Source organism: Vitis riparia, chromosome 10 (genome assembly GCF_004353265.1).
Source record: "Vitis riparia cultivar Riparia Gloire de Montpellier isolate 1030 chromosome 10, EGFV_Vit.rip_1.0, whole genome shotgun sequence".
Classification (NCBI taxonomy): domain Eukaryota; kingdom Viridiplantae; phylum Streptophyta; class Magnoliopsida; order Vitales; family Vitaceae; genus Vitis; species Vitis riparia.
The window spans coordinates 18,791,761-18,810,706 of NC_048440.1; the positions used below are offsets into that span (position 1 = coordinate 18,791,761).

Below are 18,946 nucleotides of genomic sequence, written 5' to 3' on the forward strand. Positions count from 1 at the left end.
TATGAAATTATATTTTTCTTAGGTAAATAAATTTCAAATAAAGTAAAACTTAGGACATTTAAATTATTAACAAATTTAATCATTTTTAAAAAGCAATTCAAAATTCAATTAAGGAACCAATTAATATAAAAAATTTATAAATAAGAATTAATTGACAATGACTTTCTATTGTTTCTCTTTTGTTTAAAACCATATTTTACATAATCATTTGTAAATTAATATCTAGTTAATTAAACCTAAAAATCTAAATATTAAAAAAAAAAATCTAAAATCAAAACAAGATAAACTACCATTAAAAAAATATTAAATATAAAATTATAAAAAAAAAAATTATTTTTTTAACATCTACATAGTTTTCAAATAAAATTAATTTTATGAACACTAAATAAAATCTAAAATAAAAAAATTTATAAAATCTATTTCGTATCCGTATTTATCTAAGATTTTTCCCACACAAAATTATTCTTTTAGTTGGACTGTCCCTTTTTCCTTCTAAAATTTTAAATTCCTAAATAAACGCCCCAGGTGCTTGGTGGCTACGCCAATCATCAATTGATACCTTCAAATATTCCTTATATGCGCATATCTGCAACGCTTACGGATTTTATGATGTCTGTCTCTCTTCTCGCCGGTGGGATGAGGATGCCAAGAATCATCTCAGGTCAGTGGGTAAATTCTGTTTGATTGCCAATGAGAGAAGGAAGGAATGTGAAATATGTATTATGTTGCTGATTTTCTCCTTGGTTGTGGGGGGTAGCGCAAAGGAGGAGATTTTTTTTTTCCCCTTAATTTTAGATTCTGTTTTGTTTTGGTAGTTGATAAGTTGGGATTTTTCGTTTGGTAGCTGGAAAGTGGAGGAAAGGAAAAACGAAGATTGTTTATCTTGTTTGATTTTCCCAAATTCATGTTTTATGGTATTCTGATTTCTGAATGATGAAAACTAGGGTTGTCTGTAGTGATGCTATTTCGTGAAATGAGGAGTGTCTCAGGTTTGTCTTTTTAGGGTTCTACTAATTTTCTAGCATGAATACGAGTACAAAAACGTAGTTTGGATGAAAAAAAACGACTAAGGTATATATAATATGATGAAAGAATTGATTTTCAATATGATACCTCTTTAATAATGTAAGAATCTCCTTTAAATTAAAGTGAGCATTCTTTCCCTTCCATTTTGTCTTCATTATATCATCTTCTTCTACACTTTAAATTAAAAAATGAAAATAAAATAAAAAGTGAAAAGAGGAGGGATGTAGGTTTTTGGATGAGGTTTGATTGGAGGAAAAACATGAGAACAATTGTATATCTTTGTCTACATGTTCATTTTGATTTAAAAAATAAAAATAAAAAAAATGGTGGAATAGGAAAGACTGAAGTGGGGACTGAAATTGAATCCCCTAATACTATAATAGCAAAGAGTTGAAGGAGCCCATCCAAGGACTACATAACATCCACTTCACGTCAATCACATGCTGACACATTATTGCTCCTTGATTTCTCAGTCTCTAGAAAGACCCTATTCAAATCAATTTATCCATATGTGATGTGTATATGTCCTTGCAATAATGCAGGCCCTGTTCAAAACTACCTATCTCTGTAAGCGCTTTGGGTCAGTACCCTCCTTTTCTCTCTCATGACAACATCATCTTTTTGGGCAAGAATTTCATATCCATGTAAGGGGCTCCTTCTCTCTTCTCATGTTTGGCTTCAGGAAAACATAAAATATGTGTCAAATGTTGGGTGCCTTGACACCCTTTTCACGATTTCAATTACATTGTGCATTCTTCATTGCAGACTCTACAAGTGCATGCTGGAGCATTTCTGAATTGGAGTTTTGAAATATCAGTTGAGGTAATTTGGCTACTTAAACTTTTGAAAGCTGAAGAAATGTACGGAACATAAAGAAAAAGGCAAAACATGGTGTTGGTATTCCATGGAATTGGAATTCCAAATTGGTTTCAGCTCTGATCCATAAAATACATTTTCTCCTTTCTTCTACACTGGTGGGATTCCATTGCCTCAGTCTCCTCTTTTAATCTTATTCATCTCTATTTTTCTTCAGCTATAGAATGGCCGCATAATCTCTGTTGAAAGTCCTTGTTTGGTATTCAAAATGTCTGCAGCAAAGCCTCTAAAGAAGTTAGTCTCTGGTGTTATCCTTGATTTGGATGGCACCCTTCTTAACACAGGTGAAGTTGTGCTCTTCCCATTAATCTTCATCTTCATTTCGTTATGCTTCTTTTCCACTATTAGATTAAATGGATGCATGTAGATTATAGTTTACTTTCAATTTTATTGCAGATGGCATTGTGAGTGAAGTCTTAAAAGTTTTCTTGGTTAAGTATGAAAAGCAATGGAATGGGAAAGTGGCTCATAAGTTAGTTGGAAAGACACCTTTTGAAGCTGCAGCTGTTATTGTGGAAGACTATGGGCTCCCTTGCACAACTGAAGAACTTATGTCAGAAATTACCCCGATGTTCTCCAATCAGTAAGTAACTTATACATTTCCTTTTATTTCAGAATTAAGGATATGGATCAGAATAATTTAAATTAGGAGGATCTTAATTCAAATTCCAGAAATCTTAGTGTGTATTGATTCAAGTGATTCAAGTTGGTAGTTATTAACTTGTCTAGGAATCAGCAGTGGCAAAGGTGAAGTCTTCTGAATTTTGGGTATGGATGTGTAATACAAGTTTGGATACTGTATTCCAACTGCAAACTTGTTGCAATGTTGATAGCCAAAGCATAGGGGCTTCCACCTGTGTTGTATTTATGAACTAAAACTTAGAGCATTCTAATCCCACCCCAACTGGAAATTTTCTTGTTAATGAGTGATAGATTCTTTTTAATCAACATATTTAACTTCTTTTTCATTTTTTTTTTCCTTACTCCCCTTATCTCACATTAGTTTATTTTTATTTTTTGTATCAAAAGCATGCAGGTGCTAAAACATAAGATTAGTGTCAGCTAAGAAAAAATGAAAATCCATAAATGTGGGAGAAGTTCCAGAACAATTCTCTTCATATTAGACAAGTAAGAGATCTTGGAAAAACAGATAGAAGATTTAAATCCAATGAGAGTGATGACCTCGCCTGATCCTTAGCTTCTCGACTAATTTTTGTTAAAATTTTAGCTAATCCCTATGATTTGTAATCTTATTTTTGTTGCAAATCGTAGGAATTCAATCTTTATTTTCTTGTGTTTTCCGTAGTATTCTTTATTGTTTTCATGCTAGTGGGATATTCTTGCTACAGTAATGCTGTCTAACATTGTTTCAAGTGGAGTTTGTCCTTGACATCAAAGCAAAGGGCTCAAATTGATCTCCTTGATGTTGCTGATTTTAGTGGATTTTAGAAACCATATGTTATATGATGTATGCTATATTCATTTCTTTGTTTAAAAATATACTTTTAATGTATCAAAGGCTTTCAGCTATTGCATTCTGATTTAGAAATTATTTGCATAATTTATTTCTAAATAGGTTCCCAGATTATAATAATAGAGCCATTAGTGTTTTACATACTACTTTCTGTGCTCACGTAGTAGGAACCTTTGTGACAGTTTGCTGAATGTGGTGCTACAATTTTCACTGTAGGTGGTGCAATATTAAGGCTCTTCCAGGTGCCAATCGATTAATTAAACATTTGCATGGTCATCGTGTGCCAATAGCATTGGCTTCAAACTCTCCAAGGGCATCCATAGAATCAAAAATATCTTGCCATCAGGGTAGGTTTTAGCATCCTTATCTGAGAATAATCTACTGGAAGTGAGATATGAATAAGGGAATCTTATGGTTCATGTTTTTTATTGCCAACCTTATTTGTTCATGCTCTTTCATTTATAGGTTGGAAAGAATCCTTCTCTGTTATAATTGGAGGTGATGAAGTCAGAATGGGGAAGCCATCTCCTGAAATGTGAGATGCAACAACTCATTGCTTGAGCTTGACTTTGGTGATTATTTATCGTCTAAATAAAACATAAATTCTCAGTCTTCTGAAATTCTAACTTTGTGGGTTTTGCTTATTTAAGATTTCTTGAAGCATCAAAAAGGCTAAGCGTCAAACCTTCCAACTGCCTCGTCATTGAAGATTCACTGTAAGTGTCTTAAATTTTTAATCCATTGCAGATTTGAATTTATTCTTTTATAATAGCATCTGGGCACAGCTCTTCAGGGACAGATGTCTGTTTAAATGGTATACTAGTATGTCTTTCAAGAGTAAAATGCCCAGTTTTCTCTAAGAACTGCATGGAAGGAATAAATTGGGACTTGAGAAGTGGTTCCGTTTAGTTGACGTATGGACAGTTTCTTGAAATAGGTCGTGTGGATGCTTACTACAAAAACACTCGCCACGTTCTAACTTGTAGCAAACAATAAGCATATGAAGCATATCAAGTAACAATCAATCAGCTTTTATTTGGAAAGTTTTAAGTCTGCAAAGCCATTAATCTCCATAAATTCCAATTTGATTCCTTCTTTACAATCTACTTTGGTCATCCTCAAGGTACAGAGAGTTCAGTTCTGAACTTTGTATATGTGTCCCTTGTTTGTTGCTGCCATATCAATTGCAAAATATATTATTAATTTTTGAAATGGGAAATTTTCTAACATTTTTCTAGAAATATTTTCCTAAAAACTTTAAGCTTTTTATTTGTTGATCAGGTATATAAAAACATTTGTTTTGTCATAATTCTATTTTCTCTCTACGCTTAGGAATGAACATGGCTGCATGAGGACTCATTCCAATTTTGTTCAATTTGCACACTTCATTCTCTTTTAAGTATTAAAAGCCCAATCCTCCATAAAGATGAAACTGGCTTCCAGAAAATCCAATATAACAAGATCTGATGTATGAATATTTAATTATTTATGCTCAAATTTTTGGGTTATATTTGCATGAGCCTTAATAATGTGCCTTTGTCATATGCTAAACAAATGAAGAGAGTCTAATGCCTAAACAAATGAAAGTAGTGTAATGCACTTTGTATGTGTAATAAAGAACTGCCTTTAAGTAGTCTTTATGGTTTTATACATTTTCCAGGTGGCTGGACAGTATTTGCAGTTACAGTTCTTAGAAATGGATTCATCTTTTTTTTTTTTTTACAATCACTGCAGCTTCTATCTGTCAAGTTTTATGTGTTAGGCTAATAGAAGCTTTAATGCAAAGATGTTAATATGCTAACATAAAGATAAAACCAACCACACATAAAAGTACACAAGGTTTCAACGTGGTTCAACCAATCCTGCTTACATCCACAGATGAGAAAAATCATTCACTATACCATAGAGGATATTACAAAGAATAGAAGCTAGATACAACTATTAGGTTTTGAAATATCCCATATTTGCCCGTATCCACACTTGAACCACAAGCCCCTCGCTCTATCTGGTGTTTCTTATTCTTCCCTACATCTCTATCTACCACATATCATCTTCACAAGTCTATCGCTATCTTATAAACTTTTTCTCGCATGATCTAAAATCTTTATAAAGATATTTTTAATAATTTTTCTTATTCTATAAGGAATTATAATATTACAATGATATATTCATATAAGAAGTATTCTATACAATATTCTTTACAAAAAAGAACATTTACTAATTAGGAATTTGAAACACTTTCTAGCATTATAAAGATGAGCATACTGGACTACTTGCTAGACATCGAATGATAAAAATGACTTCCCATTGAGATTATCTTTGCCATGTCTTTGTTTCTTTTTGTTTTAGTCTGATTGTATATTTCTTTGTTAATGTTTTCTATGTTGGATAAAAGAGGATAAGATTAGCAACTTAATTAAATAACCAAAGAGACAACTTCCTGTGGATAACAGCCCAAGAAAAGTAAAACCCTGAGGGGTAGCTCAGTTGGTTTAGCCTTGGGTTTGCTCCCCAATGGTCACCAGTTTGAGTCCCCTCAGGGCCACTGAAGGTTTACCCGGTCGTTAACTTCAGGGCCCCATGGGATTAGTCGAGGTGCGCGTAAGCTGGCCCGGATATCCACGGTTATCAAAAAAAAAAACAGCCCAAGAAAAGTAGGTAGTTGAAAACCAATGAATTATTGCATCTATGCCTTGATGATATATATTGTGAGAAATAATAGAAGCAACTTTGGGGGTGGGGGTTGAACTGGACAATGATCTCACTTCGACAAATTTTTTTTGTCAATGACCTTAGACCAACCAATCAAGTATCAAAGATATATTGGATTGAGATTAAACTTATTTATAGGAGGATTCTGGACTAAGGTTTGTTTTCTTTTAACAAATAACATTTCACTAGATTTTTAGTCCAAAGACATTTATGTTCTATTTCCATCTAGTTCTTCTTTGTTCCTCCTTCTGATCAACTGGATCTGGAATTGGCATAATTTTTTGTATTTGATTAGAAAGCAATAAAGAAAGCTCCATATCAGTTTTTGATTGTGGGACTGCATTGTGTCAGACCTGGTGTCATGGCTGGTAAGGCTGCTGGAATGGAAGTGGTTGCTGTACCTTCCATTCCAAAACAATCCCATATTTTCAATTCGGCAGATGAGGTGATCAACTCTCTACTTGATTTGCGACCAGAACAGTGGGGCTTACCTTCATTCCAAGATTGTAAACCTCTCAGATACTTCTTATCATATTCTCAAACATTTCCTAGTAAGGTTCTCTTGGTATTACTTATTTTCATCTGAACTATTGATTTGTAACTGCAGGGGTCGAGGATACCTTACCAGTAGAGCCTTGGTATATAGGTGGGCCTGTCATTAAGGGATTTGGTCGTGGGTCAAAGGTACTTGGAATCCCAACAGGTTCGTGATTTTCTATGACTTTCTCCAATACCTTTGGCTAGATAAGCTAAATTCCTATGGACATTTCTTTGACCTTTGAATGTGCTTGGTGTTGAATTGCACGAGTCCTTGTAGCTTGCTTTACTTATAATGTGCTTTTGTTGATTCATTCTGGTTGTTAATTTTAGCTCTTAGATAGTTGTTCTATAGTTGTTGATGATGTGACTCGATATTCTACATTACGACTTTGGCTGGGTGGAATTAGGATTATTAGTAATTTTTTTCTCTATGTTTTATCTCCATTTAGTCTATTTCCTTTTATGATCCTTCCATCAGTAAAACAAATACAAAACTTAGGAACCACTTCAAGGCCATTGTTGTCAACTGTACACAATCTGAAGAAATGCAAGCCCAATCAGTAGGCTATATATATAAGGGTCAAAAACACAAATCATATTTGGAAACTGATATTATTTATTTATTGACCAATTGCATGAATAGGGTTTGTTGTTACAATAATGAATGTAAGGCTATTAAGAATGTTAGGCATTTTTCATTCTACAAGATAGCAGTTTCAAGTTCTTTTTAATTATTGAAATCACCCATAACTTCATCCTTTCAGCTAATTTATCCACCGAGGGCTATTCAACTCTTCTTTCTGAACAATCCTCGGGAGTATATTTCGGTTGGGCTGGATTATCAAAACAGGGTGTCTACAAGATGGTGATGAGCATTGGCTGGAATCCATATTTCAACAACACCGAGAAAACAATAGTGAGTGCAACTTGGACTGTAAAGGTGGACCTTCCAAATATTTTTTTTCTCTGTTTTTCTAAATCTCATTTACAATTTTAGGAGCCATGGCTGCTTCATGAATTTGATGAGGATTTCTATGGCGAGGAATTACATCTTGTCATTGTTGGCTATATACGACCTGAGGTATTAGTAACCAATCAGCAGCTTCCTTATCCGAATTCCTGACTTTTTTAATATTATGTTACTGATTTTTGTACTTGTCATGCAACAGGCCAATTTTTCATCCCTTGAGAGCCTGATAGCAAAGATTCATGAGGATAGGAGAATTGCAGAAAGAGCTCTTGATCTTCCCTTGTACTCAAACTTCAAGGATGACCCCTACTTGAAAATCCCCTTGCATGGGGTCGAAAATCATTCTTAAACTGAGAGATATCAGTTGAAAGGAAAATGATTGTGACCCTAATATTCTCTTATTTTGATGAGACTTGATGCTAAAATACCATGAGAACACAATGGAGGGCAAATAAATGTTGGAAGAGATCCAGTATTTATATTCGCATTTAGAAGTGAAGGAGATATCAAACCACTATCAAGTTTGTCTATATATGGTGGAAGAGACACCACACGTTTGCAAAGAGTTTCATTAGCGTTTCTTCCATTGGTCTCTTCTCAATCTCAGTGTCATTGCGTTACTTTTATTTTTTTTAAATAAATAAATAAAGCTGATGGCATAAATATGGGGAAATGAATAACGAACAAGAGGTGTCAGAATGCTCTTGTTTAGTTGAAATATTTTCAATATTTTCTCTAGAAGAGTGTGTTTCTTGAGAGAATGATTTAAAAAATATATATATATATATATATATATATATATATTCAAACAAACTAACAAAGATAATGAGATAAATATAGTGAAATGATTAGTGTTCTTCACTTGTGTGAGGCTGTGAGCTCCCCCGCTCACGCTCCTTACCAACATACAAACTGCTTCATCGCTGCACTTTAGTAGAAGAAGGGAGTGTATAGCCAGCTTCGTGCCAATTTCCTAATTGGCAATTTACGAAAGGACCCTTTTGCTAATTCACAAAAAGAAATATTTTTTTGTGGATTGGAAAGCACTAATAACAAAGTATGAAGAATCTTAATCAATGGATGTCATGTTAGGGTGTTTGTGCTCATGTTGGGTTGTTTGTGAGGCTTAAAAAAGGAGTTTATTGTTATAACTTGCTCAAATGAACCTCTCTTCAGATTATATAGAAAAACAAAAAGTTTTCAAAGCCTCTTATAATCATCTACATTAGTGGAGTATGGAATAGGGATGACAATGGAGCGGGTTTTTTCGAATACCTGCCTCGCCCTGTCCCTAATGGGACGAGGTTAAATTGTAATAAACGGGTTTGGGACGGGTTTGGGAATTATTTAAAAAACCCGGGGTGGATTCGGGTATTGCCCCTCCCCACCCCACCCGCCCCGCCCCGACCCGATTAATGTTTCTTTTATTCACTCTTCCACCGTTCTAGGTATGGTAGCTCCCTGTTGCCGGAAACCAAAGAACACTAACTCTTCTCCATTTCTTGGCTTCCCTCACCTTAGATTCTTCCGTTACCGTCGATTGAGATAATCTGTTCATTGAAATTTCCTTCCCGCTCTTTTAGAATTCTACTATTATCATCATGTCTACTTCCAAGACTCACCGGAGAGGACACAAAGAGAAGAACCTGAAGGGGAAGCTGGCCCAGAGATCGTCGTTGTTCCACTCCGATATTCCGATGACTATGGCCCCACAGGCGGAGCTTTGCCATCCAAAGACCTTGTCAGACTTGTTCTTAGGTAGGAGTGTCTCTGGACTATCGCGGGAGGTTGACCAAGTTGCTGCTCAATCTCACCGTTCAGAGGAGTTTAGGGCCAGTCCAAGTTGTGATGTCACCAGATTCAACAGTCAGAGATCTGATCACGATGGCACTGCGACAGTATGCGAAGGAGGGCAGTTGTTTCAGTTATGAATTCAAAAAAAAAAAAATTAAACGGGGCGGGGCAGGGCGGGTATGAGAATTTATCATACTCACCCCGCCCCGCCCCGTTTAATTTTTTAAATGGGATAGGGATGAGATTTGTTTTGAATAAACGGGGCGAAGTTGGGATGGGAGCGATCCGTCCTGAATCCGCCCTGTTGCCATTCCTACTATGGAAAATTTTAAAAAGACTTAGAGATGTTCACATATTTCTACATTAAGGTGAAAGACAAAAAAAAAAGTATGAAACTATTTAGAGAGCTCTAGATAAGTCTTATTAATACTTGTATATAACCTTTGTTAAGAAGTTTATAGAGAATTCTAGAAATATAAGGAGCCTTTGTGAGTTTTATAGAGTTTCTTGGTTGCCTATATATAAGTGATGATCATATTTGACCAATACACTAAGCAAATGAGAGCTTTCTAAGTATCATAAAATTTCTTTGTGCAATACTATCTTCATTTCTTAAAGTGCCTTCAGTTTTCATCCTAATTTCCAAGTTTTATGCATTACTTAGCCTTGCAAGTTATGTATGAAGGCAAGATTGATTTAGCAACATCAAATATCTTGAGATGTCTAAATTTAAAAAAAGCCTTAAGTCTATAATATTATACCATAAATATTTAAGAACTTTCTATTTAAAATTTAGAATGTTCTCTAAATATGCTTTTTAATAAAATAAAATCATTTATAATGGCTTTATAAAAAAAGTACCAAAATTGATTTTTCAACCTTTTAAAATACACTTTAAATTTTGATAAACATCTGATTTTTTTCTTCAAAAATATTTTTTATATTAAAAATATTTTCTAAAAGCACATGCATCATCACACCATGTTAAATATAAAATATCTGAATTATTAAAAATCTTGAGGCATTTTATTAGCAGTTGCAGCTGAACGGACCCTAAACCTCCCAGACCCTAGAAAGGACTCACGTGGGCCTAGGCCCCCGTCTTCTGACGTAACTCGGCCTCATTGGCCCAAAATTTGCATTCTGAGCACTATTTTTTATTTATTTATTAAATAATCATCATATTAATTGGCAAACGAAAGCCTCTATGGAAGACAGCCTCGCGACAGCAGCGCTCGGGGGTGGAAGCTCACAACACTTCATTTGGCGGTAAAAGCAAATCTTGAATATAAAAAAATGTCAGTAACAGAGGCAATGGAAGAGGGAGAGGAGGAGCAGCCTAATTTGGGCGATGAAGCTGAAGAAATTGGAAATGAAGCAAAGCAGGTGGAAGAAGAATATTCTTGGCCTGTGATTAGGTTCGATGTTCCTCCTCATAGAGCCTATCATTTCTGCCACCAGTTCAGGACTCCTTCAAACCCTAATAATTTTCTCAAGGGAGTTAAGTGGTATTAACTTTGACATTTTTCTCTGAAATCTTCTTCTTCTTCCAAATCTGCAATCCATACGGTTCCGGTTATCTCAACTGTTTGAAGAACCTTTTGTAGGTCTCCGGACGGCTCATGTTTCCTTACGAGCTCTGAGGATAATACTTTTCGTGTATTCTCATTGTGAGTCTATGTTATTCTGCATTTATTTCTATCAATATAGCATGATTCTTTGCGTATTTGTATGAATCAAGTGTAATTCCGCCATTATTTAATTGAATTGAGTGTGGTTTTGCATATATTTATATGAACTGAATGTGAATCAATGTGCGTTTGTACGGGTTGAGAGTGATTCTGCATAGTTTGTATCTCATTGTGTGGCTTGGTATTGATCTGTTCTAAACCATTGTGTGAGGCAAGGTGAGCTAAGAACTTTATGTCTTGTATACGAGGGATGTTTAGGCGAAATGTGAAAATCGGGTTTAGGAACCTTAGGATTACTGTTGCTATTGGATGTAGTGGCAAATTGGGGATGAATAGGAACAATATGATGTCTAGGTATTTTATGTGTCCTACTGGTTTTCTTTTCGAGTTTGTAACCTAGTTTCATATAGATGTTGCCAATGGATTTTATTAGATATGTTTGCTTTTGATGTTTTGAGTATAACAAAGTAATGCAGTCTGCTGGATAATGTCTTCTGTTATTTTTTTGGTAAATTCTATCTAAATAATGATCAAAATTGTTTGGATTAGCAATTAGTGTGCTTTGTTGTAGTGCTTCTATTAGCATGATGGTTTCTTAATTGATGCACAGTGTAGAATTGTTGAATATTTCTGATCACTTAATACTTTATTCTTTATCAGACCAGAAAATGGGAGTGATCATCATGAAAGTGCTTGTGATGAAGGTAAATATGCTTGTGCACTCCCATTTAAGCTTAGCTCTACTCTTGTGTTATAATTTATTGCTATACTCATTCTTATAGTTTTACACTTAATCTGCAGATTCTTATGCTGCAAGCATTGTTGTCAGTGAGGGAGAGTCGATACATGACCACTGTTGGTACCCATACATGTCTGCTTCAGGTGCTCTGTAATATTTCTTAATGAGGAGATAGTATTAATTTTGCTTCCAGTTACTTCAAATATCTTTTAGTTTATACTCAAATTATTTATAGCAACCATTGTTTTTTAAATTGGTAGTTTAATTACAATGTTTGTTGATATTTCAGACCCAGTTACCTGTGTTTTTGCAAGTACTACTCGGGATCATCCCATTCACCTTTGGGATGCTGCTTCTGGTGAGGTATAGAACTGTTATTGCTAGCATGCTTGTTAAGGAGATGATGGAAAAATATTTTTAACAGAGGAAGATTTAGTAATGGCCTTGTCAAACACAGAAATGAAATGAACTTTCTATGCATTATTTTCTGCAGTGTGATGATGCAGTGCTCCCTTCCCTTAGCATGCTATAATTTGCTATGCTTTGCAATCAATGTCATTAGCCATTTTTTTTTTTGGCTTTTTGGCTGGTCCAGTATGGCATTATTTGGTTACTAATAACTGTTTTTAACTGAAAATTGCAGCTGCGTTGCACATATCGAGCTTATGATGCTGTGGATGAAATCACAACTGCCTTTTCAATTGCTTTCAACCCTGCAGGAACTAAGTAAGCAAGATTTATTTTGAATGGCTCATAATTTGCTCCCTGTTACTACACCTGAATGAATTTGTCAAAGTTTTATGTTTGAGAGTGAAATTTTGCCTTTCAGATTTTAATGTGGATAGAATTCTTAGATTCCAATGGGGCTGGCATTTTTGCAGCCATCCACTTCATTTCTAAAGAATCCAAGTCTGCTGGGGAAAACAAAATCTAGAATTATCTTAGCCTTCAAGCAGGGAACTGGTTGTTGTTTGCTATTCACTTTGCTATTGTTATGGATAATGAATTTCAGAAAGACATTGTTGCATTTTTTATGGGATTCCTAATAAGATATGATCCTGTTTAAATATTTTATGGTTACCAATATCATATTTGGAACTTTGGCAGATGAAGAGAGATAGGGTTCTCCATTTACTTTATGTAATACAGAGGATGGTCTGTTATATGAATTTTACAGTTCATTAGGAATATAAATTAAGAAACCTACACTTCTCGCCTTCTTTCACTGATGAAAATAATGCAAGGGACATTGTATTGGAATATTCAACTTCTTACATATCTGCCTGCTGTTTGGTGTCTCTGATCAACTAGTCTGTACTGTCACCGTCAAGGTGGAACCTCTATTTCTTTTTTTGATAGGTCATCAAGATGAATTCGTCTGCATATAAGGAAACAACAAGTTGAAGGAAAAAGAACAATATGATAATGGTCCAACATGCCAATTATTATTCTTTGCATGCATGATGTCTCAGTGACTGGGAAGTCTATTGCTTCTTTTCCAGGCTGCATGAATCTTGTAATCCCATGGTTTTCAATATCATTTCCTTGCTGGAAACTCAGCAAGTATAATTGTTTTTCATGGAACTCTGCATGGGTTATATACTTGTTCTTAGGATCCTTTGGGATTATACAGGCCTTACCATCCTGTGTGTTCCAGTCCTGTTATGTTGGATGTAGTGAGGAAAAAAGATATTTGACCTTTTGTTTCCATTAAATGAAGCAGCAGAACTGGATCTTGAATGTTGATTTTTGTCATGAGATTCATGGTTCAGCTAACATCACAAACTGGGCAAAGGAAGGGGTTTGGAAGGCTATAGTCATGGCCTTGGGTAAGTATGTTGGATGCTAATGTGCAGGTGTCTCCAATTTGTTTAGTCACCAAAGCTTACAAGACATGACAAGGCTGAACAATGAAAAGTTTCTATTTTCTTCATCTTTGCCTGTGTTTAAATGGAAATTTCAATGTGGTAAAGCTTGTTAGACATACATACTTTCACATAGTTTGACATTTTCATTTCACAACAAATTAAAAAGGTATCTAAAGTAACTTCTAATCAACCAGTAATGTAGTGCTCTCTTCCTTTTTCTGACACTCTGTTTGGTTCATGTCCAATAGTAGGCATGTTGGATACATATCTATACCATGTCATATTGTGTCAACATAGGTAATACACACTTTTTTCAAGTGTCCATGCAACATTGTTGGATATTGGTGGAACTAATCTATTTGTTAATGTGGCTGATATCACTATGAATGTCTTGTGCATTTTCTTGGCTTTCCTGATCAACCAATTCAAACTTGATAGAGTATCAGATGTAAGAGCTTCAACTTTAGAGTACATTTGTACTGCCTTAATAATTTTAGGTCTTGTATAAATAGTAGTTTTACAGCAGTTTTAGCCCTTTCAGCTATAAGTACTGTGTTATTGTACTTGTTCATTTGTTTCTTTCAGTTGTGCTAGTTTGAATCAGTTTTAAGCATTGCTGAAAACTATGATGCTAGAAATGTGATCAATTTAAGCTCCTTTGGCTTGTGAGGTGCCAATATTTTAAGGTGAACCATTTATAGTTCATCATTTGTGTGCTATTTATCATTGTGTTTTGACTACCATCAATGTATCTTTCAGTCTGGCATCTACTCTTTCAATTAACTAGGGTTTTACTGTTATGTATGAAGTCCAGGTCCAAATTAGATGATGATCCAACAAGCTTAATCATTTTTTACCATAATTTTTTAAATTTTCTTGTAGAATATTTGCTGGATACAACAAATGTCTAAGAGCATTTGATGTACATCGCCCTGGTAGAGATTTTGAACAGTATTCTACAATTAAAGGAAATAAAGAAGGGCAATCAGGTACCTATTCTTAGTTTTTCTTCCTAAAATTTAGTTACCTGATGAATGCAACAAATTGTAAAGCGTTGGTTAAGGATCACAATAAACATTGCATTTTAGCATTTTTCCTCTTAAGAGTCTGAAGCAGTTTCAACTTGCCTTTTTCCCTTTTAATTTTTCTTCTCTTCAGTGTTTCTAAAGGAGTGTGCTCTATGTGGCTAGATTGTAGTTGAGGAAATCTATGAGTAGTAAAAGCGGGTGATAAAACATTGGAATGATGAAGTTTGATTGTAAATCAATTTGCTTTTGAGTAATTTCAATGTTAGTTTGTGTACCCTGAGCTTCTTTGTTGCATACAGGCATTATAGCTGCAATTGCATTTTGTCCAACTCATACTGGGATGCTTGCTACGGGTTCTTATAGCCGAACTACTGCAATCTATAGGGAAGATAACATGGAACTCTTATACATCTTACATGGCCAAGAGGGTGGGGTCACAAGTGTAAGTGAGCAACCATTTGTCATTCATTATCCTAATTATAACGTCATCAAATAACTCATTCAGGTGAAACACCCCTTTTTCCCATCTTCAGGTCCAGTTCTCAAAAGATGGCAATTTTTTGTATACTGGAGGCCGAAAGGTAAAAAATTATGTACATATTCCTCATTTCTATTGCAAAGTTCTGAAATGATGGTCAGTCTTTGTATCTTGTGTGATCTTCAAGGACCTCCACAGTTAACATTATCTTGATCTGGTGAAGTTCATATTTGATTGTTAATATGTTGATATCAAGTGTACATTTGTTTTTATTTTGTAAGTGCATTTGACAAAGTTTTATCTTTGAAAACTTTACAGGACCCTTATATACTGTGTTGGGATATACGCAACACTGTCAACACTGTGTACAAGTATGTCTAGCAGAATCCTTTTGCTTGTATGTTCTATGTTTGTTTTTCTTGTGAGATTTCCTGTGGTCAACCGAGGCAGGCTCCATTTTTCTTTATGTAATTAAATACGTTGAAATGCAATGAGATTTAAGTGCTTTCACTTTTCTGCATCTTGTAATTAGGCTTTATAGATCAACTGAAACAACCAACCAGAGGATATTTTTTGACATTGAGCCCGGTGGCCGACATCTTGGTACAGGTGGTCAGGTATCATTTTAGCCTCTATCCTTTTGCTGTGGTTGATCATGGTGTTATAACAAAATCAATTACCTCTTTTTTTCTCTTTTTCTTTTTTCTCATTGTGACCTTTGGTTCCAGGACGGTTTGGTTCATATTTATGATCTTCAAACTGGGCAGTGGATATCATGCTTTCAAGCTGCATCTGGTATGACTAGTTGACATGTGATTTGCTAGAAATTGCCATGATAAATTTAATTTTGCATCTATTCTGGGTTTCTTACCTATTTTAACTTGCTTTTTGTCTTATATACAGACACCATTAATGGTTTCTCTTTCCATCCATTTCTGCCAATGGCTGCCTCATCATCAGGCCACCGGCGATTTGGAATTCCTGAATCCAATGAGGATTTGAGCCTTGGTATATCTGGTAACTCCTAAATCCATATGGTGTTACTACAGGGTTCATTTTCCACCTTTCCATTTAATGTGATTAACATATTGAACAGCCAAGCTATCATGAAGTTTGTGGTACTTCGAATTTGAATAATTTGTATGACTTGAGGAATCCCTAATTTCAAAAATCAGGTGAGACAATGATCTCTGGTTAGCAAACCAGTACACAACAATGACAAAACAATTCAAAATTGGATTATAACAATGATTAGAATCCAAAAAATAATAAAAGATATAGGCATGAGAAAGTAAGAGAGTTGAAATTTTCTAGAATTTGATGAAAGACAGCCTGAGATTGAGGAGCATTTCTGCATGCTTGAGACAATAGTGGTCATTGTCTGAAAAAACCTCAAGCCAATTAGCTATATCAGCAAAAGGAAAATGTTGTTTTTAACACTTAGCTTACAGATTTTGGTTTGAAAGGTCACTTTTACTCTCCGAGCTGCACGCACTTGTTCCGAATGGAATATTGTTGCTGACTTCTTACCGAATTTGAATTGAAGAATACATGTGACGTCAATAAATGGGGTCCTAATCTGGAGGAATCTGGAGGATCCCCTTCAAACTGATTGAGACGGCCAAGCCTAAAATTGCTTTATGTTTTCTGTAGGTAATGAAAACTGTGCTTCAGTGTGGAGTTTCTCGTATTTGAGCAGCTGAGAATGTTCCCATAGGAACTTAAAGCATCTAAAGACAGAAACCTACACTCACGGTCCTCATGCAACTCTAAAAGGTATGTATAACTACATACAGGCCATCAGTTTTTGTCAAGGATAGATTACTATCATTTTACCTTTTCATTGTACATGTAACATCAAACTTTTTGATGTAACCTAGAGAACATCAAGAGATATGTGTCATTGAGAGAAAGGATAGAGGCTGAATGCACCCAATTTAAGAAATTTGTGTGTACATTACACATGAAAATCCATGGCAATGTTGCATCCAATCCCCTTTTTTGGGCTGTCCTTGGTGCTTTTTCAATTTATTTGTCTGATGATGGGTTCATTGCTTATATTGGAGGGTTTGCTATTTTATTTGGCATACCTTTTTCAATTATCTTAAATTGGAAGTTTCTTATTGTTGAATTTAGCTATAGAAATATTTGGTTAAAAGGGATGAAATAATCCCCAAAATCGGAAATCTAACCATTCTCATGTTTTGTCTGAAAAAGTAATCAATTTTTGACATAAATGCCCTTTTCTATTTTAAGTATTTACATATAGGTTTTAAAAGAAAGAGTTATTTTTATAAGAAAATAATTAGGATATTTTTGTCCAAATGATGTCAAAAAAGGGTGAGAGGTTGAATTTCAAAAATTGGGTTTTGAGAGGCCTTTTTAATCAAATAACCCGTAGTTATATTGGTTGATATCAATAAGTAACGTTTAGTTGAATAGAAAAATCCAAAACACCATTGAACGGATTTTTATCTAGTATAAGGCCAAACCGTGCCTTCAAACAATGTGCGAAAATATTTTAATTTTAAATAAAATGAATGCTAAATTATCAAAAAGTAGAATAATTCAAAATGATGGCATCAAATTCTTTTTTACATATTAATGTTGAATAAAATTTCATTACTCAACCAAATTACACACCCTCAACCATTAATCACAATTACCTTTCTTTTTAGAATAATGCTATATTAATTAATCTTGCTTATGTTACTATGCCCTTTTTAAGAAAAGGAAAATCAATGATAACAAAGGATTTATGATTTTCACTCTAATAGAAAATCTATTTAACTTTTTATTTTTAATCAATTTTGTATTTATAAATTTGAATTTATTAATTCTAAATTAACAAGGGAGAAAAGGAAAAATAATTGGAGATTATAGGTAACAAATTTCTCACAAATATTAAAATAAAATAAATTTCATTACCCACTTAAATCGTATAGCCTATATTAAAATTATAAATGACCCATTTTCTTTGTGGTAGAAAATTTTAATTATTAATACCATATATAAAAATTATTACTTTATTCATTTGAATGAGAAAGAAAGGGAAAATTATTCCTTGCTTACTCTTTATGGGTAAACTTTTTCCTTTTGTAGATAATGTTTGATAAATATCAATTAAAATTTCTCTTCCATAATATTTTAATAGGTATTAATTAAAGTGATTAAAGCAAAAGGGAAATAATGGTTCTCTTATTTAACAGAATACCATTTTAAATAAAATATTTTTCACCCTCCTTAAAATTTAAAAGAAAAAAAAAGTAAAAAAATGTCTTTCTCTTTTTTACTTAACTTCTGTATGCAAGGGTTTTTTTTTTTTCTTTTGTAAAGTGATGTAAAGAAAAATGGAAAAGTGATTAAGAGGCTACAAAAAATAATTACTACGAAAATCAGCTGCAGAAAAAAGGAAAGTGATTTTCATAGAAAGAGACAAAGGACTCCACCTGTCTTCATCAAATCGTCAGGACGACACCGTTTTATAAATACCCACGAGCCAAACGCAGCCATCTCCGCTGTTGGAGTAACAGGAGTGCGCAACGTCACTGGTTTTTCTCAGAGCTCCTCCATTTCCAGCAAAGAGATATCTCATTAAAAACACACTAAATTTTTTTCACAGAAAAACACACTAAATTTTTTTATGAAACAATCTGTATTTTCTTTGCCTTGGTGATTCCATGATGGATCCGAGTAGTCAGCCCCAAAAGCTGTCCCTTTCACCAGCTCCGAAGCGATTCAAGAGAAACC

The 18,946-nt window shown here is 34.3% G+C and overlaps 2 protein-coding genes across 4 annotated transcripts; both read left to right on the forward strand.

The window, feature by feature from the left end:
- The first annotated feature begins 514 nt into the window (after nt 1–514).
- LOC117924200 (bifunctional riboflavin kinase/FMN phosphatase) lies at nt 515–8,179 on the forward strand. Its single transcript, XM_034842781.1, has 13 exons — nt 515–661; nt 1,569–1,670; nt 1,792–1,848; nt 2,060–2,186; nt 2,299–2,485; nt 3,593–3,723; nt 3,842–3,911; nt 4,027–4,092; nt 6,440–6,594; nt 6,696–6,791; nt 7,393–7,544; nt 7,626–7,709; nt 7,798–8,179. Exons 4-13 carry the CDS (start codon nt 2,111–2,113, stop codon nt 7,945–7,947), a joined length of 1,167 nt encoding a protein of 388 aa, XP_034698672.1. The 5' UTR covers nt 515–661; nt 1,569–1,670; nt 1,792–1,848; nt 2,060–2,110; the 3' UTR covers nt 7,948–8,179.
- A 2,417-nt stretch (nt 8,180–10,596) lies between these two features.
- LOC117922943 (telomerase Cajal body protein 1) lies at nt 10,597–17,247 on the forward strand. 3 transcript variants are annotated; one of them, XM_034841178.1, is made up of 14 exons: nt 10,597–10,900; nt 11,000–11,062; nt 11,744–11,787; nt 11,885–11,965; nt 12,112–12,185; nt 12,466–12,548; nt 14,573–14,679; nt 15,018–15,160; nt 15,252–15,299; nt 15,515–15,567; nt 15,729–15,813; nt 15,925–15,991; nt 16,100–16,213; nt 16,850–17,247. In XM_034841178.1, the coding sequence occupies exons 1-14, from the start codon at nt 10,689–10,691 to the stop codon at nt 16,897–16,899; spliced, it is 1,224 nt and encodes a 407-aa protein (XP_034697069.1). In that variant the 5' UTR covers nt 10,597–10,688; the 3' UTR covers nt 16,900–17,247. The 3 variants fall into 3 exon arrangements, with proteins under 3 accessions (XP_034697069.1, XP_034697070.1, XP_034697071.1); XM_034841179.1 differs by having other exon boundaries at nt 10,597–10,892; XM_034841180.1 differs by lacking the exon at nt 14,573–14,679.
- The last annotated feature ends 1,699 nt before the right edge of the window (nt 17,248–18,946 follow it).